Source organism: Rana temporaria, chromosome 9, assembly GCF_905171775.1.
Source record: "Rana temporaria chromosome 9, aRanTem1.1, whole genome shotgun sequence".
In the NCBI taxonomy this organism is placed as follows: domain Eukaryota; kingdom Metazoa; phylum Chordata; class Amphibia; order Anura; family Ranidae; genus Rana; species Rana temporaria.
Window position 1 is genome coordinate 163,983,445 of NC_053497.1, and position 24,295 is coordinate 164,007,739.

Genomic DNA, 24,295 nt, shown 5'->3' on the forward strand with positions numbered 1-24,295 from the left:
GGAATTTCGTTTTCGTCCGAAAAATACATTTATTTTGTTACTCCCGAAATTCGTTTTTATTTATTTTGTTTCGTTAAAAAATGCTTTAGTCCGAAAATCCGAATGAATTAAGGTCGAATCTGTCATTGAAGGCTTATGGTGTCTGTCGAATGTTGTAAGAAGATTAAACGGAGCAGCTAAACTGTACGACGCAGCAATCGTACCTTTTTCAGTCGAATGTTCCGCCTACAAGCTATAGAAGAATTCTAATGTTGTATGACACTAGTAATTATTATATTATTATTATTACTAGTTAACCAACATTTGAATTCTTCAATAACCTATGGGCCGAGCATTTGACCGTAAATTTACGATTGCGGCGTCGTACAGTTTAGCTGCTTGGCGAATCTTCTTAGACCTTTCGACAGACACCATAAGCCAGGCATGTCCAAAGTCCAGCCTGCGGGCCACGTTCCGGTTTTGAACGGCCCGCCGGGTTATTTGTATATCTTTTGTGGCCCCCGACAATCACGCAGCGCCGGGGCCACAAAAGATGTATATGCCTTGGAAAGGGACAGGCAGGAGGCGGGACGAGCGCCGCCCCAGCCGTACACACACAGGAGAATTTCCTTTTTACGGGCGGCCTCTGTAATAGGAAGTCCCGCGCTGCCATTGGACGGCGGGACTTTCTATTAAAGAGGCTGTGTAAACAGGAGATTCTCCTGTAATAAATTGTTGTCGCTCGTGAGTGCATTCCTGGCAAATGGTGCTGCATTCCTGGCAAATTGTGCTGCATTTCTGGGTGCGTTCATTCCTGGCAAATGGTGCTGCATTCCTGGCAAATGGTGCGTGCATTCCTGACAAATGGTGCGTGCATTCCTGGCAAATGGGCTGCATTCCTGGCAATGGTGAGTGTATTCCTGGCAAGGGTGCTGCATTCCCGGCAATAGTGATGCATTCCTGGCAATTGGGAGTGCATTCCTGGCAATGGCGGGTGCATTCCTGGCAATGGTGAGTGCATTCCTGGGAATGGTGCTGCATTCCTGGCAATTGGGAGTGCATTCCTGGAAATGGCAGGTGCATTCCTGGCAATGGTGGGTGCATTCCTGGCAATAGTGGGTGCATTTTCTGGCAATGGTGCTGCATTCCTGGCATTGGCGGGTGCAATTCTGGCAATGGCGGGTGCATTCCTCGCAATGGCGGTGCATTCCTCGCAATGGTGAGGCTACATTCATGGCAATGGTGGGTCTGCAGATGGGCACTTGTGAGGCTGCAGATGGGCACTGACTCTTATTTTGGTTCACAGTTCTTTATTAAAATTTGTATTTATTTTTCCTGAAACTTCGCTCTTAAAGTGAAGGTGTGTGTTATACGCCAAATAATACGCCCAAGCTCATCTCTTTACTCACATACAGCCACAAAGGCAAGACAATTCTTGTTGGGCAGTATATTAGTGCTTGGAGGAACACACTTAAAACTAATTTTAATGGTTCAAAGAATGTCAGGCAAAATGGTCGGCTCTCACGCTTGTTCACTTCATCAAATCTGGCCCTCTTTGAAAAAAGTTTGGACACCCCTGCCATAAGCATTCAATGACAGATTTGACGTTTGTATGTTTTTCACTGCTTTGTCGAATCTTCGTCGTTCATATCGAATGGCCTCCTCCAACACTGTCTCTATTATGTCGAATCTTTCCTCTCTATGTCGAATCTTTCCTCTCTATGTAGCATAATCTTGGACAAATAGAGTTACGGTTAGGCACATTCGACCACAGGTTTAATAGACACAGATTGCTATTGTTAGCGTCATGTCAAATCTTCTACCTATATCGAACTGTTGTAGCAACGAAAATGAAAATAAAGCATTTTTTTTATGTCGGATCTTTCGGATTTCGGATTCTGAGCGTTCGTTTTCATTTGTTAAAACGATAACAAAAATACCCGAAATTCGGGCGAAATTGCATTCGGACGAAAACGAATGCACATATCTACAAATTATTATACAACAAAAAAAAAATTGAATTCACCATCCCCATGGAATAAATCCCAGGGTAACGTAATCTTTTTCTGAACACACCATCTGCCATATACAAAAAAAAACATTGGATATGGCTGATGGCATAGTCAGATATGCTGTAGATTACTTTCAAATGTGGTTTTTAACTATTCTAATAAAGACTTGTGATTTTATTGATGTAATGTGATGTTCATTTTTTCCTATTTTGGCACAATTGAAAATCCTGTGTTTTGTGGTCTCTCTTTTACCCTGGGATTCCATTTTTTGTTCTATACTAAAGAAATTGCAAGCACTCCTTAGCCCCTGGCCACACTGGTACAACTTCATGTATGATATGCGATTTACAGATCGTACCTGAAGTAGCATCTAATATTTTTCTTTGGCAGTGTCTTAAAGAGGAAGTAAACCCTCTTGTCAAAAAAAAAAAAAAAAGACAACCTGCAAGACAAAGGCATAATGAGCTAGTATGCATAGCATACTAGCTCATTATGAATTACATACCTGAGATCGAAGCCCCCGCAGCGGCCCTCGTTCACCTCCTCCGACATGATGCCATGATGCGCATGCTCACGGGAGCTGCCACTAACAGCATAATGCCGTTGGTAGCGGCACACTCAGTGCGCCTGCACCCGATGTCTACGGCACATGCGCCGTAGACATTGGTACCGCTATTTTTTGTAAATATCTCTTAAACCTTTTAGGTTAGGGAGATATTTCTTGCACCTACAGGCAGGGCTGGACTGGGACAAATATTTGGCCCTGGACTTCATCCAGACTGGCCCACTTTGACAGGTCTCTCCTATGGCGGCCGGACAACTCCAGCCCCCCTCCCCAGCCACCCAAGCCCCCTCTCCCCCTTCACTAGCCACTAGCCGTTCTACTTTATTAGAGTAAAACGGCTGGTACTGGTACTCTTATAGGCAGTATCAGTGGGGAAGCTATACATTATTTCACCCGGGCAAAGAATCAGTTTGGTGCCCCCCCCCTCATGGGACAAGATTAGACAGAAGTGAGAAACTCCCAGGCCATAGCTGTTGAGTCAGCTGTCTGTCCCCTCCCCCGTGCTCCTTCTGGTCCCCCCCATGCTCCTCTGTCATCCCCCCTGCTCCTCTGGTCCTCCCCCTGCTTCTCTGTTCCCCCCCCAGGTGAGCACTGCGGGGAGGGAGAGGAGGTGAGCGCTGCAGGGAGGGAGAGACAGAGGAACGGAGGGGGTGGCGGTCCGCTGTCACTGAAGCCGGCCCACTAAGTCATCGGCCCACCAGGAAACTCCCTGTAGTCCCAATGGCCAGTCCATCCCTGCCTACAGGTAAGCCTTAATCTAGGCTTACCTGTAGGTTAAAGTGGTTGTAAAGGGTTTACAACCACTTTAATAGGTACAATTTCAAGTAGTATGATGTGAGAAGTAGTTAATGTATTACTTTTTCAGGACTTCAACACAATTTCTTTGCCACAGACCAGCGATCTCAAAACTTTTTAATGAGGGGGCCAGTTTACTGTCCTTTAGACTTAAGGGGGGCCAGACTGTGGTTATTGGGAGTAGAACAACGATCAGTGATGTGTCACGTGTAGCCACGCCCCCCTACAGTAAGAATCACTTCCTAGGGAACATTTAACCCCCTACAGCGCCACCTAGTGGTTAACCCCTTCACTGCCAGTATCATTTTTACAGTAATCAGTGCATTTTTATATCACTGATCGCTGTAAAAATTACAATGGTCCCCAAATGGTGTCAAAAGTGTCTGATGTGTCCGCCATAATGTCGCAGTCATGATAAAAATCACTGATCGCTGCCATTACTAGTAAAAAAAAAAAATATTAATAAAAATGCTTATTGCGACTTTTTTTACCAAAAATATGTAGAAGAATACGTATCGGCCTAAACTGAGAAAAAAAAAGCTTTTTTTATATATTTTTGGGGATATTTATTATAGCAAAAAGTAAAAAAATGTTTACAAAATTGTCGCAAAAAATAAAAACCGCAGAGGTGATCAAATACCACCAAAAGAAAGCTCTATTTGTGGGAAAAAAAGGACGCCAATTTTGTTTGGGAGCCACGTCGCACGACCCCGCAATTGTCAGTTAAAGCGACGCAGTCCCGATTTGCAAAAAGTGGCCGGTCATTTAGCAACACTATGGTCCGGGGCTGAAGTGGTTAAAGAGGAACTAAACCATCTCAATCAACATTACCTATTTTTAATCCTTATGCTGCTAGCATTTGGAAATAAAAAGGGAGGTATATTATATTAACTTTTTTTTAACGTTTTTAAAAATTTCTTCAGTTCCTTCCTGGTTTCTGGCCTAGGCCAAAATGACATAATACATTCCAGGAGTCTTCATGGTATTTTTTATTTTATTTTATCTGAAGAAAAGGTTTTCTCAGCTAAGCACACCCTCCTACCTGCATGCCTGAGCTAAGGGCAGATTGATTCCAGGGGGTAGATTCAGATAGATTAGCGGATCTTTAGATCCGCGTAATCTATCTGATTTACGATCCGCCGGCGCAAGTTTTTGAGGCTAGTGCTGTATTCAGAAAGCACTTACCTCAAAACTTGCGGTGGCGTATCGTAAATCCCCCGGCGGAATTCAAATTCCGCGGCTAGGGGCGTCTACAATTCAAATCAGGCGTGTCCCCGCGCCGATCCAACAGCGCATATGCTGTCCGCGATTTTTCCCAGCGTGCATTGCTCCAAATGACGTCGCTAGGACGTCATGGGTTTCGGCGTGAGCGTAACTTGCTTCCGGCCGTATTCTGAATCGACTTGCGCAAACGACGTAAAAATTCAAAACTCGGCGCGGGAACGACGGCCATACTTAACATAGGATACCCCTCACATAGCAGGGGTAACTATACGCCGGAAAAAGCCGAACGCAAGCGACGTAAAAAAAAAAAGCGACGGGCGGGCGTTCGTTTCTGAATCGGCGGAACTCCTCATTTGCATATTCGTCGCGTACAAAAAACGAAACGCCACCTAGCGGCCAGCGGGAGATTGCAGCCTAAGATCCAACGGTGTAAGTCACTTACACCTGTCGGATCTTAGGGAGATCTTTGCGGAACCTGATTCTATGAATCAGCCGCATTGATCCGACCGTCGGAACTCAGAGATACGACGGCGTATTAGGAGATACGCCGTTGTATCTCTATCTGAATCCGGGCCCAGGGGATAAACGCTACACGAATCATCTGCCCTTACTCAAGATGGCCTCAGCTAGAAAGTACGTTTTCAGCAAAATAAAGCATGGAGACATGGAAGGATGGGCATGCTTGCTTTCACAATGAGAAATTAAGTAAATAGCATTTTCAGTTTGTGGTGCTCAGATACAGTTTAGTTACAATTTTAAGAAACACATCAAATAAGACTATAAAATGATGAAATGTTCACTTACCTTCAGTATCATTCATATAATTCCTATATTCCTCAAATAGATTTTGTAGCATTACCTGGAATTTATATTCATCAATAGAGGCAGTCAATAAGTTGCCAATGGTACTCCTAAACCATGGTACCCTGCGCTCTATAACCCCATTGTCACTGTCATACCAGTACAGCATGATGTCATCCAGGGATCTGGTGGTGAAGTAGGAGGGGTACTCATATGTAGAGTCATTAGTGACAGTTGTGAAGTAAAAATGTGAATGGGTTTCTGTACAAGAGAGAGAATAGTGCAGAAAATAAACACTGCTTGTAAAGAAACGGAAAGGAAAAGCAAGCTTATAATGGCCTTCATTATAGGATATTCAACGGCAAAACTTTTTTTCTTTTGAGTTTTGGACAGGGCAGGGGAGGGTTAGAACCTTTGTCAGGAGTTTATTGCTGTCTATCTCCCCTCTGGGGAAATCCACCCGCTCTATTTGTCCTGGTGACCTCTATCTGGACAGAAAGTGATGGAAATACAAAATGTTACACCTAAAAAGGAGGTGAGTGGACTGCTGGGGACCACCTGATCTGGTGACAACTCTTGAAGAAGAAGGGATTTCCTCAGGTTCTGTAATGTTCAATGAGTACATAAAAGGGAAATCTCCCCAATGAGACAGACAGCCGTCCTAATAGGGGTTTTAGGCCCCTTTCACACGGGGCGGATCAGTAACCTCTGCTTGCTCAGCGGGGATCGCTCCGTTGATCCCCGCTGAGCTGGCAGATGACAGTGTGGTCCCTGCACACTGTGCAGGGACCGCCCTGTCTTTTCTCCGCTCTCCCCTAGGGGGGGATCGGATGAACACGGACCGTCTGTCTGTGTTCACCCGATTCGATCCGCCAGACGGATGGAAAAGTAGGTTTTTCCTCCGTCACACTTTGGCGGATCGGAGCGGGTCGGATGTCAGTGGGCATGTCACCGCTGACATCCGCGGCTCCATAGAGGAACACGGAGCGCCCGTTTAGGTCTGCCTAAAAAACTGACAGACAGACCTGAACTGGCCTCCAGTGTGAAAGAGCCCTTACCCTTTCCCTCCTCTGACCGAAAGAAAAAAAGTTTTGGCTGTAGAACAATAAATAATATTCATTGGAATAGAATTTTCTTGATGCTTATCCAATATATACTCACCAGCAACTTTATTAGGTGCACCTGTTCAACTTCTTGGTAACACAAATTGCTGATCAGCCAATCACATGGCAGAAACTTAATGCATGTAGGCATCTAGATGTGGTGAAGATGACCTGATGACGTTCAAAACGAGCATCAGATCGGGAAAAAAAGGGGATTTAAAGCGGAGTTCCACCCTCTTTCACAACATAGCTTCATCCCCTGTAGGTCTGTCCCCTTATGACGTTTTGGCATATATTTATTTTTTATCTTTTAAACTCACAGTTATATTGTATTCCCATTTACATCCCCGCCGCGGCGGCAGCTGCCTCGGCGTCATACACGGACCGCTATGCCTCCTGGGAGAATACATCGCAGAATTGCAGAGGAATCAGCTCGATGTCGGGGGGGGGACCAGCACAGCAGCTGAAAACACCAACATCAGCTGAGCCAATGGTATGGGATCTGGGCGGGACGCTACGTGTATGTAGCCCCGCCCACTTTCTAAAGCAGCCCAATCATTGGCTGATGTTTGATATCTGCATGGCTCCGCCCCCCGGTCCCGCCCGCCCCCGACATCACGCTGACAGCTGGTCTCTGCATTTAGTTACATATAGTGTAACTGAAGCAGACAAATCGGCTCAGTGTGAAACTGCCAGTGCCAAGCAGTGACACCAGCCAGTGCCAAGCAGCGACACCAGCCAGTGCCAAGCAGCGACACCAGCCAGTACCAAGCAGTGACACCAGCCAGTGCCAAGCAGTGACACCAGCCAGTGCCAAGCAGTGACACCAGCCAGTGCCAAGCAGTGACACCAGCCAGTGCCAAGCAGTGACACCAGCCAGTGCCAAGCAGTGACACCAGCCAGTACCAATCAGTGACACCAGCCAGTACCAATCGGTGACACTAGCCAGTACTAAGCAGTGACACCAGCCAGTACCAATCAGTGACACCAGCCAGTGCCAAGCAGTGACACCAGCCAGTACCAATCAGTGACACCAGCCAGTACCAAGCAGTGACACCAGCCAGTACCAAGCAGTGACACCAGCCAGTACCAATCAGTGACACCAGCCAGTACCAAGCAGTGACACCAGCCAGTACCAAGCAGTGACACCAGCCAGTACCAAGCAGTGACACCAGCCAGTACACCAAGCAGTGACACCAGCCAGTACCAAGCAGTGACACCAGCCAGTACACCAATCAGTGACACCAGCCAGTACACCAAGCAGTGACACCAGCCAGTACACCAAGCAGTGACACCAGCCAGTACCAAGCAGTGACACCAGCCAGTACCAAGCAGTGACACCAGCCAGTACCAAGCAGTGACACCAGCCAGTACCAATCAGTGACACCAGCCAGTACCAATCAGTGACACCAGCCAGTACCAAGCAGTGACACCAGCCAGTACCAATCAGTGACACCAGCCAGTACCAATCAGTGACACCAGCTAGTACCAATCAGTGACACCAGCCAGTACCAAGCAGTGACACCAGCCAGTACCAAGCAGTGACACCAGCCAGTACCAAGCAGTGACACCAGCCAGTACACCAAGCAGTGACACCAGCCAGTACCAATCAGTGACACCAGCCAGTACACCAAGCAGTGACACCAGCCAGTACCAAGCAGTGACACCAGCCAGTACACCAAGCAGCGACACCAGCCAGTACCAAGCAGCGACACCAGCCAGTACCAAGCAGCGACACCAGCCAGTACCAAGCAGCGACACCAGCCAGTACCAAGCAGTGACACCAGCCAGTACCAAGCAGTGACACCAGCCAGTACCAAGCAGTGACACCAGCCAGTACACCAAGCAGTGACACCAGCCAGAACCAAGCAGTGACACCAGCCAGTACCAAGCAGTGACACCAGCCAGTACCCGGGAACTCAGCACAGCACAGGGATGGTGGGAACCCCTCATAATGAGCACAGCAGGGGTACAAACCCAGGAAGTCAGCACAGTACAGGGATGATGGGAACCCCTCATGAGCACAGCACAGGGATGGAGGGAACCCCTCATAATGATCACAGCAGAAGTACAAACCCAGGAATTCAGCACAGAACAGGGATGGTGGGAACCCTTCATGAGGGGTTCCCACCATCCCTGCACTGTGCCGACTTCCTTGGGCTGTACTTCTGCTGTGCTCATTATGAGGGGTTCCCTCCATCCCTGTGCTGTGCTGACTTCCTGGGTTTGTACTTCTGATGTGCTCATTATGAGGGGTACCCACCATCCCTGTGCTGTGCTCATGAGGGGTTCCCACCATCCCTGTACTGTGCTCATGAGGGGTTCCCACCATCCCTGTACTGTGCTCATGAGGGGTTCCCATCATCCCTGTGCTGTGCTGAGTTCCCGGGTCTGTACTCCTGCTGTGCTCATTATGAGGGGTTCCCACCATCCCTGTGCTGTGCTCATGAGGGGTTCCCACCATCCCTGCACTGTGCTCATTATGAGGGGTTCCCACCATCCCTGTGCTGTGCTCATGAGGGGTTACCACCATCCCTGTACTGTGCTGAGTTCCCAGGTCTGTACTCCTTCTGAGGGGTTCCCACCATCCCTGTGCTGTGCTCATGAGGGGTTCCCACCATCCCTGTACTGTGCTCATGAGGGGTTCCCACCATCCCTGTACTGTGCTCATGAGGGGTTCCCACCATCCCTGTACTGTGCTGAGTTCCCAGGTCTGTACTCCTGCTGTGCTCATTATGAGGGGTTCCCACCATCCCTGTGCTGTGCTGACTTCCTGGGTTTGTACTTCTGCTGTGCTCATTATGAGGGGTTCCCACCATCCCTGTACTGTGCTCATGAGGGGTTCCCACCATCCCTGTGCTGTGCTGAGTTCCCGGGTCTGTACTCCTGCTGTGCTCATTATGAGGGGTTCCCACCATCCCTGTGCTGTGCTCATGAGGGGTTACCACCATCCCTGTACTGTGCTGAGTTCCCAGGTCTGTACTCCTTCTGAGGGGTTCCCACCATCCCTGTGCTGTGCTCATGAGGGGTTCCCACCATCCCTATACTGTGCTCATTATGAGGGGTTCCCACCATTTCTGTGCTGTGCTCATGAGGGGTTCCCACCATCCCTGTACTGTGCTGAGTTCCCAGGTCTGTACTCCTTCTGTGCTCATTATGAGGGGTTCCCACCATCCCTGTACTGTGCTGAGTTCCCAGGTCTGTACTCCTTATGTGCTCATTATGAGGGGTTCCCACCATCCCTGTACTGTGCTCATGAGGGGTTCCCACCATCCCTGTACTGTGCTGAGTTCCCAGGTCTGTACTCCTGCTGTGCTCATGAGGGGTTCCCATCATCCCTGTACTGTGCTGAGTTCCCAGGTCTGTACTCCTTCTGTGCTCATTATGAGGGGTTCCCACCATCCCTGTACTGTGCTCATGAGGGGTTCCCACCATCCCTGTACTGTGCTCATGAGGGGTTCCCACCATCCCTGTACTGTGCTGAGTTCCCAGGTCTGTACTCCTTCTGTGCTCATTATGAGGGGTTCCCACCATCCCTGTACTGTGCTCATGAGGGGTTCCCACCATCCCTGTGCTGTGCTCATGAGGGGTTCCCACCATCCCTGTACTGTGCTCATTATGAGGGGTTCCCACCATCCCTGTGCTGTGCTCATGAGGGGTTCCCACCATCCCTGTGCTGTGCTCATGAGGGGTTCCCACCATCCCTGTACTGTGCTCATTATGAGGGGTTCCCATCATCCCTGTACTGTGCTGAGTTCCCAGGTCTGTACTCCTTCTGTGCTCATTATGAGGGGTTCCCACCATCCCTGTACTGTGCTCATGAGGGGTTCCCACCATCCCTGTACTGTGCTCATGAGGGGTTCCCACCATCCCTGTACTGTGCTGAGTTCCCAGGTCTGTACTCCTGCTGTGCTCATTATGAGGGGTTCCCACCATCCCTGTGCTGTGCTCATGAGGGGTTCCCACCATCCCTGTACTGTGCTGAGTTCCCAGGTCTGTACTCCTTATGAGGGGTTCCCACCATCCCTGTACTGTGCTCATGAGGGGTTCCCACCATCCCTGTACTGTGCTGAGTTCCCAGGTCTGTACTCCTGCTGTGCTCATGAGGGGTTCCCACCATCCCTGTACTGTGCTGAGTTCCTGGGTCTCTACTCCTTCTGTGCTCATTATGAGGGGTTCCCACCATCCCTGTACTGTGCTGAGTTCCTGGGTCTCTACTCCTTCTGTGCTCATTATGAGGGGTTCCCACCATCCCTGTACTGTGCTGAGTTCCTGGGGCTATACTCCTTCTGTGCTCATTATGAGGGGTTCCCACCATCCCTGTACTGTGCTGAGTTCCCGGGGCTATACTCCTGCTGTGCTCATTATGAGGGGTTCCCACCATCCCTGTGCTGTGCTCATGAGGGGTTCCCACCATCCCTGTACTGTGCTGAGTTCCCAGGTCTGTACTCCTGCTGTGCTCATTATGAGAGGTTCCCACCATCCCTGTGCTGAGTTCCTGGGGCTGTACTCCTGCTGTGCTCATGAGGGGTTCCCACCATCCCTGTGCTGTGCTGAGTTCCCGGGTCTGTACTCCTGCTGTGCTCATGAGGGGTTCCCACCATCCCTGTACTGTGCTGAGTTCCCGGGGCTGTACTCCTGCTGTGCTCATTATGAGGGGTTCCCACCATCCTTGTACTGTGCTGACTTCCTGGGTTTGTACCCCTGCTGTGCTCATGAGGGGTTCCCATAATCCCTACAGCGCCAGGAAGTCAGCACAGCACAGGGATGGTGGGAATCCCTCATAATAAGCACAGCAGATAATATTAGTCCAGCTTTTAAAAAATTCATCATAACGAATGTGGGTAATTGTTACGAAAAGTGAACGAATCTAACGAAAATTCGTATTTCGTACGAATCTGAATTGAGTTTCGGGCACGAAATACGAAAATAACGGCTAATGCGAAACGGAACTAAACAAAATGAATTTATTGACGGCGCAAATGTCTAGTATATGTATGTGTATATATATATATATATATATATATATATATATATATATATATATATATATATATATATATATATATATATAAATATATATATATATATATATATATATATATATATATATATATATATAATCTTGTTTCTGTGCAGATATATCTACATAACAAATGATTTAGTATATTTACTGGTTCCTGGAGGGAGGAGGGGAGGAGAGTTTTGCATAGACAAGGGGCAGCAAGTTCCTCCCGTTGCTATGGAAACCTGACCTGAAACTATTACATGCTTGTGCAGCACTGAGCATGTGCGAGATCAAGGCTGAAATCCAGGAAGTCATACAGTCTGGCTTCATGATGCCCACACTTAAGATGGCCCCAGTCAATTTCTATTTTATAAAGTGTCTAAATGCTGTAACAACCGAACAAAACGGACCTTAGTTTACAGACTAACTGTAGTAGAATACATTAAGCTTGTGTATTACAGGGGTTTTCATATTTAAAAAGTTTTTATTTTTAAAATTGTGGCCGGAACTCCGCTTTAAGTGATTTTGAATGTGGCCTGGTTGTTGGTGCCAGACGGACTGGTCTTAGTATTTCAAATAGGGTTGTCTCGATACCACTTTTTTAAGACCGAGTGTACTCGCCGATAGCGATTACCGATACTTTTTTAAAATGTCATGTGACAGTTCCTCAAAGCACAATTCAGATTAGGTGGCACTGATCTGCAGTACTGATAGGATTAGGTAGCACTGATATGCAGCACTGATAGATGGCTGAGTGGCACTAACTGCTGGCTGGCACTGGCAGGTGGCACTGATGGCTGGCGGGCACTGGCAGGTGGCACTGACAGCTGGCACTGGCAAGTGGCACTAATGGCTGGCGGGCACTAATAGGTGACATTTTATGGGCACTGATTGGCTGGCACTAAAATGCCATTAGGGAAGGCTGCCTGCAACGCCCATCCTGGTACTCCTTGCACTCGGACGCATAAAAGCAGCAGAGGCCATCTTGTTATATAATTTGGACTGGGTGTAACAAGCTGTAGCTGCTGGCATACTGTGGCCGAGTGCAGGGTGTACCAACACTTCCGCGACCGAATGTGACGCTCCGGTCGCCGATCCCAAATGATGATGCAGCTGCGCCCTGAACTCTGCACTCCCTGCCAGCCGTCCGCTCCGCCTGCTGACTCTGCCAGGTATCGGGTAAGGCATCGGGAGCATTTGTGCAAGTACAAGTACTCGCGCAAATGCTCGGTATCGGTCCCGATACCGATATTAGTATCGGTATCGGGACAAACCTAACTTCAAATACTGCTGATCTACTGGGATTTTCACGTACAACCATCTCTTGGGTTTACAGAAAATGGCCAGAAAAAGAAAAAAATATCCAGTGAGCAGTGGTTGTGTGGAGGAAAATGCCTTGTTGATGTCAGAGGTCAAAGGAGAATAGGCAGACTGATTCATGATGATAGAAAGGCAACAGTAACTCAAATAACCACTCATTACAACCAAGGCATGCAGAATACCATCTCTGAATGCACAACACATGGAACCTTGAAGCAGATGGGCTACAGCAACAGAAGACCACACCGGGTGCCATTCCTGCCAACTAAGAACAGGAAACTGAGGCTACAATTCACACATGATCAGACAATAGAAGATTGGACAGTTGGACAGTTCTCCTCCTGTATGTGCTTGATTTAGGTATACTTTATATTAAAGCAGTTGTATACCGCTGGAAGTTTCGTTTTTTTCTTCTTCCTGCAAGGTAAAGTCATAGGGGGGTTATTTACGAAAGGCAAATCCACTTTACACTACAAGTGCACTGCAAGTGTAGTTGCTGTAGATCTGAGGGGGACATGCAAGGATTTTTGCTTGCACATGATTGGATGATAAAATCAGCAGAGCTTCCCCTCATTTCAGAGCTTCCCCTCAGATCTACAGCGACTGCACTTTCAGTGCACTTGTAGTGCAGAATGGATTTCCCTTTAGTAAATAAACCCCATAGGGGTTGATTTACAATTGTCGCCACTGTGCCATGCCATTGTTGCCACTGTGCTCATCAATTGTCGCCACTGTGCCATGCCAAATGCAGCCACTGTGCAATGCTATTGTCGCCACTGTGCCCATCAATTGTCGTCACTGTGCCATGCCAAACGCAGCCACTGTGCCATGCCAAACGCAGCCACTGTACCATGCCATTGTCGCCACTGTGCCCATCAATTGCCGCCAGTTTGGCCCTAAAATGCCGCCAGATTGCCCCAAAATACTGCCAGATTGCCCCCCCCCCCCCCACCTGGCACTTACCTTCCTCGGTCAGCCATCCTCGGATCCTCTTTCACGATCCCTTGATGTAGTCACCGTCCTCGACGTCGCGTCAGCCAATCAGGTTACCGGTAACCAGATCCGGTGAACCTGATTGGCTGAGATGCGTGTCAGTGTTAACCAGGGAACACACACCCTGTGTGTCCCCTGGTTAACTATTTGGAAGCCGATTACAGCCCTCAGGCTGTAATTGGAAAGCCTATCAGAGCCGCTGGCTCTGACAAACACTTCCAAAGCCAACCAGCTGCCGTTATTCAGATGGCCGGCGCTCGCCAGGGGTCTGACCCCCTGAATAGTGGGCGGAAGCGGCGCCGGCGACAATACATAGATTCATGCAATACATGATTCGTTACAGCACAAGCTGATTTTTGGGAAGGTGTCCCTGAATGGTAGTTTGGAAATGTGGTCACCCAACCGGGGGGGCATAAAAATTTTGCTATGGGGTCCCATGATTAGTAGCTACACCCAGGGGCGGATTGACAACTAATGGGGCCCCCAGGCAATAGGAGATTATGGGGCCCCCAGGCAATAGGAGATTATGGGATCCCCAGGCAATAGGAGATTATGGGATCCCCAGGCAATAGATTATGGGGCCACACAGTATACACATACAGTATACACATAGGGCTAGATTCACATACCTTAAGGCGGGCGTAGCGTATCTCCTATACGCTACGCCGCCGTAACTTTGAGAGGCGAGTATGGTATTCTCAAAGATTTTGGGGCCCGAAATTACGGCGGCGTAGCGTATTAGGGCCAGCGTAAGCCCGCCTAATTCAAATGTTGAAGCTGTGGGCGTGTTTTATGTATATTAAGTGTGACCCCACGTAAATGACGTTTCGATCGAACGGCGCATGCGCCGTCCGTGGACGTATCCCAGTGCGCATGCTCCAAATCACGTCGGCAAATAGTCAATGCTTTCGACGTGAACGTAACTTGTGGCCAGCCCCATTCACGGACGAGTTACGCAAACGACGTAAAACTTGAAAAATGTGACGCAGTTCCGACGTCCATACTTAACATTGGCTGCGCCATTTTTTTGGTGGTTTATCTTTACGCCTGAAAACTCCTTACGTAAACGGCGTATCTTTACTGCGACGGCCGGGAGTACGTTCGTGAATAGGCGTATCTAGCTGATTTACATATTCTAGGCGTAAATCAGCGTACACGCCCCTAGCGGCCAGCGTAAATATGCAGTTAAGATAGGACGGCGTAGGAGACTTACGCCGGTCGTATCTTAGCAATATTTAAGCGTATCTCAGTTTGAGAATACGCTTAAATTTACGACGGCGGGGATTCAGACTTACGACAGCGTATCTACTGATACGCCCGTCGTAAGTCTACCTGAATCTGGCCCATACAGTTTACATACACAGTATACACACACACACACACACACACACAATATACACACACAGTATACACACACACACAATATACACACACAATACACATACAACACTGAAAAGGTACTGGAGAGGCGAGGCAGCTATAATCTTGGGATTTTTTTTTAAATCACATATTTTTACATACTGTTCCTGGTTTTACTGAGGCTGGCAACCCTGATGGGGCCCCCTAGTGGCATGGGGCCCTGCCCAAATGGTCAGTCTGCCCCTGGCTACACCCGATTTCTCTATTTAGTAATACAGTACATGAATCAGCTATAGCAAAGGGAAGAAAAGAAAAAAAAACATGAAATTGTAATGTAGATATCCTACCTGCAAAAACAAGGGGAAGAGATGAGAAAAGTATCAGCAAAGGTAACATAGGCAATAGATATCCCTCCATTATCCAGCTACGGATGAGACTTCCACCTGCTCGGTGTCTCCTCCAATCTATGATAGAACCCGGCTAACCTGTGTCTCAATTTAGAGATACAATTCCCACCCTGCTGCCACCCAACAGGTCTAGGTGTGTCCTGGCATTTTCTTGCCAGGCCCAATAAATGCTTGTTACTTAAACTTTGTGTAGAAATACAAAAAAAATTCAAATTGCACTGCATTCTGTCAATGGCCAAGGGGGCACAAAGATACTATCCCTTCCATGTATGAGAGCCACAGCTGTCATAACCCAGTGGCCCAAAAGTTCAGCTAAAGCTAGAGGGCATAATTAAAAATAATAATAGAAATCGTGGTTTGACAAATTTGCTTTGAATCTAGGAGCCAGTTTACAATGTTAGGAGTCAGTTTTTACGTGGTGATATGTAACCTGTGTATTACAATCTATGCTTTTGTGCATATATGTGGGGGTGAGAGGGCCTTTTTGGGGGGGATTTTATGTGCTTGGGTGGAACAAATTTTTTCCCTAAAAATATTTTTTTTGCTTAACTTTTTTTTCATCACATAGGGGAGAAGAGGTCCCTTATGTGATGATTTTTCTTGCACATTGCACTGCATTACATTCTTTCCCAGCCATGCTGGCCAGGGAAAATGTCTAATTCAATAATTTATTTTTTCTAATTCAATACAGTTGAACCTCGGATTACGAGCATAACCCGTTCCAGGAGTATGCGCGTAATCCAAATTACTCGCATATCAAAGCGAGTTTTCCCATTGAAGTCGATGGAAACGAAAAATAGTTTGTTCCGCATTGACTTCAATGGGATTCAATACTGAATGCGGCCAGAGGTGGGGGGAGCCAGAGAGCGCCTAAAACGTCCGAAAAGGTCCGAGGACACTTCGGCTCGGCATCTGTGCCCCCGTACCTCAGGCCAAATGAGGTACTGCCGGCCAATGTTTAGCTCCTGCACCCCCGTACCTCAGGCAAAATGAGGTACTGCAGGCCTATTTTTGGCTCTGCTCGGCTCCTGCGCCTCCGTACCTCAGGCCAAATGAGGTACTGCATGCCTATTTAGTTTGAATTCTGTTGGTCTTGAGAGTCAACACTCGCAAACCGAGTCAGAATTTTTTTTAAAAAGATACTCACAAATCAGAACGCTCTCAAACCAAGTTACTCTTAAACCAAGGTTCCACTGTAGTTTTTCATTTTTATTGAGTTTTTCGTGTTTTTAGAGGGAGAATGTTAATGGGGACCCAGAAGTGACATCATACACATTGCTTCTGGGACAGGAACAAGATAGGGAGGGAGGAGAGTGGACCCACATCCCCATCTAAAAAATCCTACATGTCTCCCATATGCTACACTGAATGTAATGCAATGCAGATCGCACTGCATTACATTCTTTCCCAGCCATGTTGGCCAGGGAAAATGTCAACTGGGACCCGGAATTGACGTCATACATGTTGCTTCCTTGTTAGAAACAAAATGGGGAAGGAGAAGAGGGGACCTACATCCCCATTTTAAAGACCCTGCATGACTCCCCTATGCTCCACTGAATGTAATGCAATGCAGATCGCACTGCATTACATTCTTTACAGACTATATTGGCCAGGGAGAATGTCAACGGGGACCCGGAAGTGATTTCATCCACGTTGCTTCTGGGTCAGGAACAAGATGGGGAGGGAGGAGAGCGAACCTACATCCCCATTTTAACCACTTTAGCCCCGGAAAAATGTACCCCCTTCCTAATCAGAACACTTTTTGCGATACGGCACTGCGTCTCTTTAGCTGACAATTGTCGTGCAACGTGGACCCCAAACAAAATTGACATCCCTTTTTTCCCACAAATAGAGCTTTTTTTGGTGGTATTTGATCACCTCTGCGTTTTTTTATTTTTTGCGCTATAAACAAAAAAAAGGGACAATTTTGAAAAAAAGCTATACTTTTTACTTTTTACTATAATAAATATCCCCCAAAAATATATATATAAAAAAAAAAAAATTCTTTCTCAGTTTAGGCCGATATGTATTCTTCTACACATTTTTGATAAAAAAAATCACAATAAGCGTATATTGATTGGTTTGCGCAAAAGTTATATAGGTAGATTCACATACATTGCCGCAACTTTGCGGCGCCGTAGCTTAAGGCATTTAAGCTACGCTGCCATAAGTTAGCGAGGCAAGTACATGGGGCCAGATTCACGTAGAAGTGCGGCGGCGTAACGTATCGTAGATACGTTACACCGCCGCAAATTTTCATCGCAAGTGCCTGATTCACAAAGCACTTGCGAGAAAACTTCCGCCGCCGGCCTCCGGCGTAAGCCCGCGCAATTCAAAGGGGCATGTGCCATTTAAATTAGGCACGCTCCCGTGCCGGACCTACTGCGCATGCTCCCTTTTGAATTTCCCGCCGTGCTTTGCGCGAAGTGACGTCATTTTTTCGAACGGCGACGTGCGTAGCGTACTTCCGTATTCCCGGACGTCTTACACAAGAAGGAAACATTTTCAAATTTCGACGCGGGAACGACGGCCATACTTTATACAGCACATACGTGTGCTGTGTAAAGTTAGGGCACCAAAAACGACGACTAACTTTGCGACGGAAACTAGACTAGCAGCGACGTAGCGAACGCGAAAAACCGCCGTGGATCGCCGTAACTCCTAATTTGCATACCCGACGCTGGTTTACGACGCAAACTCCCCCCAGCGGCGGCCGCGGTATTGCATCCTAAGATCCGACAGTGTAAAACAATTACACCTGTCGGATCTTAGGGCTAACTATGCGCAACTGATTCTATGAATCAGTCGCATAGTTAAGAATACCCTAAAACAGAGATACGACGGCGTATCAGGAGATACGCCGTCGTATCTCTTTAGTGAATCTGGGCCATGATTCACAATGTACTTGCCTGCTAAGTTACGGCGGCGTAGCGTAAATGCGGCGGACGCAAGCGCGCCTAATTCAAATTCGCCTGAGGGGGCGTGTTTTATCCTAATATGCTTTGACCTTACGTTTTTGACGTATTTCTCTAACTGCGCATGCGCCGGGCGCCTACATTTCCCAGTGTGCATTGCGGCTAAGTACTCCGCACGGGCCTATTGATTTCGACGTGGACGTAAACGACGTAAATCCCTATTCACGGACGACTTACGCAACATTTCGAATTTCGACGCGGGAACGGCGGCCATACTTGAACATTGGCAATGCCACCTAGGGCCCAGCTCTAACTTTAGGCAGCCTATCTCTTACGTAAACGGCGTAAATGTACTGCGTCGGCCAGGTGTACATTCGTGAATCGGCGTATCTACTAATTTACATATTCTACGCCGACCGCAATGGAAGCGCCACCTAGCGGCCAGCCTCAATATTGCAACCTAAGATAGGACGGCGCAAGCCGTCGTATCTTAGATATGTTTAAGCGTATCTCTGTTTGAGAATACACTTAAACATAAGTCGGCGTAGATTCTGAGTTAGGTCTACTGATACGCCGGCCTAACTCTCTCTGAATCTACCTAATAGCGTCTACAAAATAGGGGATAGATTTATGTAATTTTTTTTATTTTATTTTTTATTAGTAATGGCGGCGATCTGCGATTTTTACCGTGACTGCGACATTATGGCGGACACATCGGACACTTTTGACACTCTCACGATGGTGGGCGCGTTGCGCTCCCGTGGCGTGCAGTGGGCGTGCGCGTTAACAAGGCGGAAAATTCAAAGGGAAATACCTGTATGCCCATTTGCCTGCCTGTGCCATTCTGCCGACGTATATGTGTGTGCGGCGATCGGCAAGTGGTTAAAGACCTTGCATGTCTCCCCTATGCTCCACTGAATATAATGCAATGCAGATTACACTGCATTACATTCTTTCCAGACTATATTGGCCAGGGAGAATGTCAACGGGAACCCGGAAGTGATGTCATACATGTCTCTTCTGGGTCATGAAAAATATGGGGATTGAAGAGAGCAGACTCACTTCCCCAGCTAACAGATCCTGCATGTCTCCCCTATCTGCACTGCATTACATTCTTTCCTGGCCATGCTGGCCTGGGAGAATGTCAACAGGGACCAGGAAGTGACGTCATACACGTTGCTTCTGGGTCTGGAACAAGATGGGAACGCGTGTCTACTCTCCTCCCTCTACCTTGTGGTGCCTGCTATGCCAGTCGGGGCCCGCAGTAGGGCAAGTGAAGCCTGGGATACATAGTGGAAGACGCACGCGGGGGGGGCCACTTTACCTACATGTGGAGCCATCCGAATGCTTCCAGCTGACAAGTGAGCCCTCTCGAGGATTTGTGCGGATTTCCATGCGATGGAGTGTACTCACCATCGCATTAAAATCCACGCCGAAATCCTCTGGCGATGACGTGTCGCGCCGTCGCCGCGATTATGACGCAGCGACGTGCGCGCCGCTGTCATATAAGGAATTCCACGCATGCGTCGAATCATTACGACGCATGCGGGGGATCCCTTCAGACGGATGGATCCGGTGAGTCTATACAGACCAGCGGATCCATCCGTTGGGATGGATTCCAGCGGATAGATTTGATAGCATGTCATCAAATATTTATCTGCTGGAAATCCATCCCAGGGGATAAATATCCGCGGAAACAGATCCGCTGGAATGTACACACCATAGGATCTATCCGCTGAAACCCATTCGCTGGGATTTTCCAGCGGATGGATTCTATCGTGTGTATGGGGCCTTAGTGTTTTACGTCACTGCATTTTGGACGGTCTGGTCTGACAGTGGGGTAGATTCAGAAAGCAATTGCGTCTGCGTAACCATAGTTACGCAGCGCAATTGCTTAGTTGCGCCGGCGTATCGACTGCTCCTGATTCAGAGAGCTCGATACGCCGACTGCAGCCTAAGATATGACTGGCATAAGGCTCTTATGCCGTCGTATCGTAGGCTGCATTCTTACGATGGCCGCTAGGTGGCGTTCCCGTAGTGGTCAGCATATAGTATGCAAATTGCATACTAACGCCGATTCACAACCCTTCGCGGGCCCTGCGTACGCAGTTTACGTTGTTTCCATTCGTCGGGTTCCGCGTAAGGCTGCTCCTGCTATTAGCAGGGGCAGCCAATGCTACGTATACCCGTCGCGAATTTAAAATGTAACATTGTTTGCGTAAGTGAATCGTGAATGGCGCTGGACGCCATTTACATTCACTTTGAAGCAAATGAAGTCCTTGCGACGTCATTTGCCGCAATGCATGTCGGGAAAGTTTCCAGACGGAGCATGCGCACTACGTTCGGCGCGGGAACGCGCCTAATTTAAATGATCCACACCCCCTACGGGATCATTTAAATTACGCGCCCTTACGCCGGGCAGTTTTAAGGAGCGCCCGCGCAAATTACGTAGCTACTGCTTCATGAATGAAGCGTAGCGCAGATCATTTGCGTAGGGCGCAGGGTAAAAACGGTGCGCTGCGCCTTCGTAAGAAGTGTGCAGCGGTACCTGAATCTACCCCAGTGTGTCTGACAATGCAAGACAGCTTGAACGGAATTCCGACGAAAAATTCCATTGGATTTTAGGCCATCGGAAATTCCGATAATGTGTACGGGGCATAACACTTTGTTTTAAAAAAGATATGATGGGAGTTCTGCTTTAACTGTAGCAGAATAAATCAGGTCTCCTCCCCTGTCAGAAAGGGTTGTGTGTGTTACAGAGCTGTGTAAATCTTGGAACTCGATAGAAAGATATGTAAATCCTTTGACAGGTATAACAGTTGCATAAGCCGCTGTTTGAGTGTATGGCTTGCAAACTTCCTCAACCCCTGAACACCAGGGGATTTCCTTTTCTGTTTGCGTAATTCATCCACCAGTGATGGGTGGGGCACATGAAAGATTTAGGTGTTTTTTTTTTATTGCTGAAATTGGAACAATACCCAGACAGATTCTTCTTAATACATCTGTTTGCCACCCAGCAATTTATAAACTGTTAAATGCAAACTAATTAAAGATGAACTGCAAACAGATTTAAAAAAAAAAAAAACACAGATGGATGCAGCTCTGTAATTATTATTACATCATTAAATATATTTATTGAATGCAAGCAGTGTAAGTATCTGGTTTTAACTTGATATCAGTTTATGGCAGTCTCTGCATGGCAGAGTTGGATCATGAGAGAAAGAAGCAGCACAAAGAGCCTATCCGTTTATTGAAGGGCTGTTACTGATTCAAATTTTCGTGTTCGATTAATTGTTTTTTATTTATTTATTTTTTATCGATTAATCGACTAATTTCTAATACTTATAACGCACATACAGATCCAACTACTTTTAGCTGATCTCCTTGAAGGCTGATTTCCAGTGCAGCTACCAACCACTGAAAAATGTATAGCAAAAACACACAAAGGCAGCGCTTGATGGGAATAGCATTAAAAGTTTTATATAGGTAGATTCAGGTACATGGGTGCAAACTTGCGGCGGCGTAGCTTAGCCTGTTTAGGCTACGCCGCCGTAAGTTAGCTAGGCAAGTACATGATTCTCAAAGTACTTGCCTGCTAATATACGGCGGCGTAGCCTAAAGCGGGCGGGCGTAAGGGCTCCAAATTCAAATGTGTGGAAGGGGGGCGTGTTTAATGCTAATCAGGCTTGACCTTACGTTTTTGAAGTTTTTTTGTTACTGCGCATTTGCCGGGCGCCTACATTTCCCAGTGTGCATTGCGGCTAAGTACGCCGCACGGGCCTATTGATTTTGACGTGGACGTAAACGATGTAAATCGCTATTTGTGGACGACTTACGCAAACGACGTAAACATTTCGAATCTCGCGGCGGGAACGGCGGCCATACTTTAACATTGCTATTCCACCTAATAGATGGAATAACTTTAGGCCTGATAATGCCTTAGGGAAACGGCGTAAATCTACTGCGGCGGCCGGGCGTACGTTCGTGAATCGGCGTATCAACTCATTTACATATTCTACGCCGACCGCAATGGAAGCGCCACCTAGCGGCCATCCAAAATATTGCAATCTAAGATAGGACGGCGCAAGCCGTCCTATCTTAGATATGTTTAAGCGTATCTCTGTTTGAGAATACACTTAAACATAAGTCGGCATAGATTCTGAGTTAGGTCGGCTTATCTACTGATAAGCCGGCCTAACTCTTTCTGAATCTACCTAATAGTCTTCAAGTAGGTAATTGAGTCCAGATGAGGAGGGGTTAACATCAGTCCGTCGGCATGTAGATGTTCCGTGAAGGTGAACTTTTACAACTCCCAGTGATAGAGGGAAGTGTAATAGCCCTTGCGTGTGGCAGATAGTAAGGTCCCGCCGGCAGACAGGATTCTTGTAGAGTCCAGCAACACTGCCGACTGGACCCCCCCAGGGGCAGCGAAAAAAACATACAAATGCTGATTCTGTCTTTCAGTGGTGGCTGGTGCTAAAAAAAATTGGGGGGGGCACAAACAAACAAAAAAAAAAAAAAAAATTGCAGCCTCACTGTGCCCATCAAACGCAGCTACTGTGCCCATCAAATGCAGCCACTGTGCCCATCATATGCAGTCACTGTGCCATCAATTGTCGCCACTGGCCCATCAATTGGAAAAAATTAATGTTCCTGGACTGCCGCACTCTGATAGGCGATTTATTGAATCAAAATAAACAAAGGATAAAATCCAAAGCTGTATAACATCCAAAAATGCATGCAACACTGTAATCAATGGTAGAAAGTGGACATCGGGGACAAAAAAGCTAACATGTTTCACATAATGGATAGATGCTTAGTCATAGCTGGGTTGTGTGAGGATCTGAAAGGATTTAAATAGAAAACTTTGAATGCATCCAAACCAATTGGAGCTGGTCTGCACAGCATTAGAAAATTAGATACCTGATTGAAACTGACACAACCCATGGTCAGAACAGCATCTGCACAATCAAAAATAATCAAAAACAAAAACACACATGTGTATGTGACATTCTAACCTAAAACACATTTTATGATATAGACTTTATAAGTGTATGTAAAAACATACAAAGAAATGCAATAAATATATATAAATATATATAAATATACTGCAAAAATAAAGTGCTATTAAATAAATATAAATGAAAACTGATATTAATGATATCGTGGTAATAAAATGTGGAGAATATGCGTGAATGTGGAGTTGTTCATAAATACGGTGCTGATCTGTGTTGGAAATAAAACATAACAACAATGAATTGTTGATATGCTAGTGTGCAAAAACTGCAATAAATATATGAATATAAATGTGTCATGTGTATATATATAATAATGAAAACATGGTCCAACATTAAATTAAATAAATGGAATTGGATTAAATCAAATTTAAAATTAAGATCTGACCCATGTAGTGCAATAAATTAAATTAAATATTTATTTATGTGCAGACAAATATGTTCAATGTTTGTATAATATAGTCATGCCCATGATGTAATGTGGGCAAACCCCGACAAGCATGATGAGCATGCATGAAGAGAAATTATTTATGAACAAAAACATAAAAACATAATATAATAAGTTGCTAAAATTTGTATAAATTAATATACTAAAGTTGTTATAATTACTACCAACAACACTTGTCATATAAACGAATCCATTGCATCTAAAAGAAATATAAAGAATAATATCATTAACATAAATCTATGGACAGCAAAGGAATATATGGAATAAAATGACAAGTGTGATGTGGGTCGAGCCCTAAACACTGAACGTTAAATTTTAAAGGACGTGTCTGCGTGGTGTAAATGTGTATTT

The 24,295-nt window shown here is 46.7% G+C and overlaps 1 protein-coding gene across 1 annotated transcript in view; it reads right to left on the reverse strand.

Moving 5' to 3' along the window:
• LOC120914268 (zinc-alpha-2-glycoprotein-like) overlaps positions 1-15,644 on the reverse strand; it is a 32,383-nt gene extending 16,739 nt beyond the window's left edge. The window contains exons 1-2 of the mRNA XM_040324895.1: positions 15,507-15,644; positions 5,380-5,637 (exon numbers count right to left, since the gene is read on the reverse strand). Coding sequence (XP_040180829.1) covers positions 5,380-5,637; positions 15,507-15,576 — 328 coding nt within the window. The 5' untranslated portion in view covers positions 15,577-15,644. The remainder of the gene's footprint in view (positions 1-5,379; positions 5,638-15,506) is intronic.
• Positions 15,645-24,295: the final 8,651 nt, after the last annotated feature.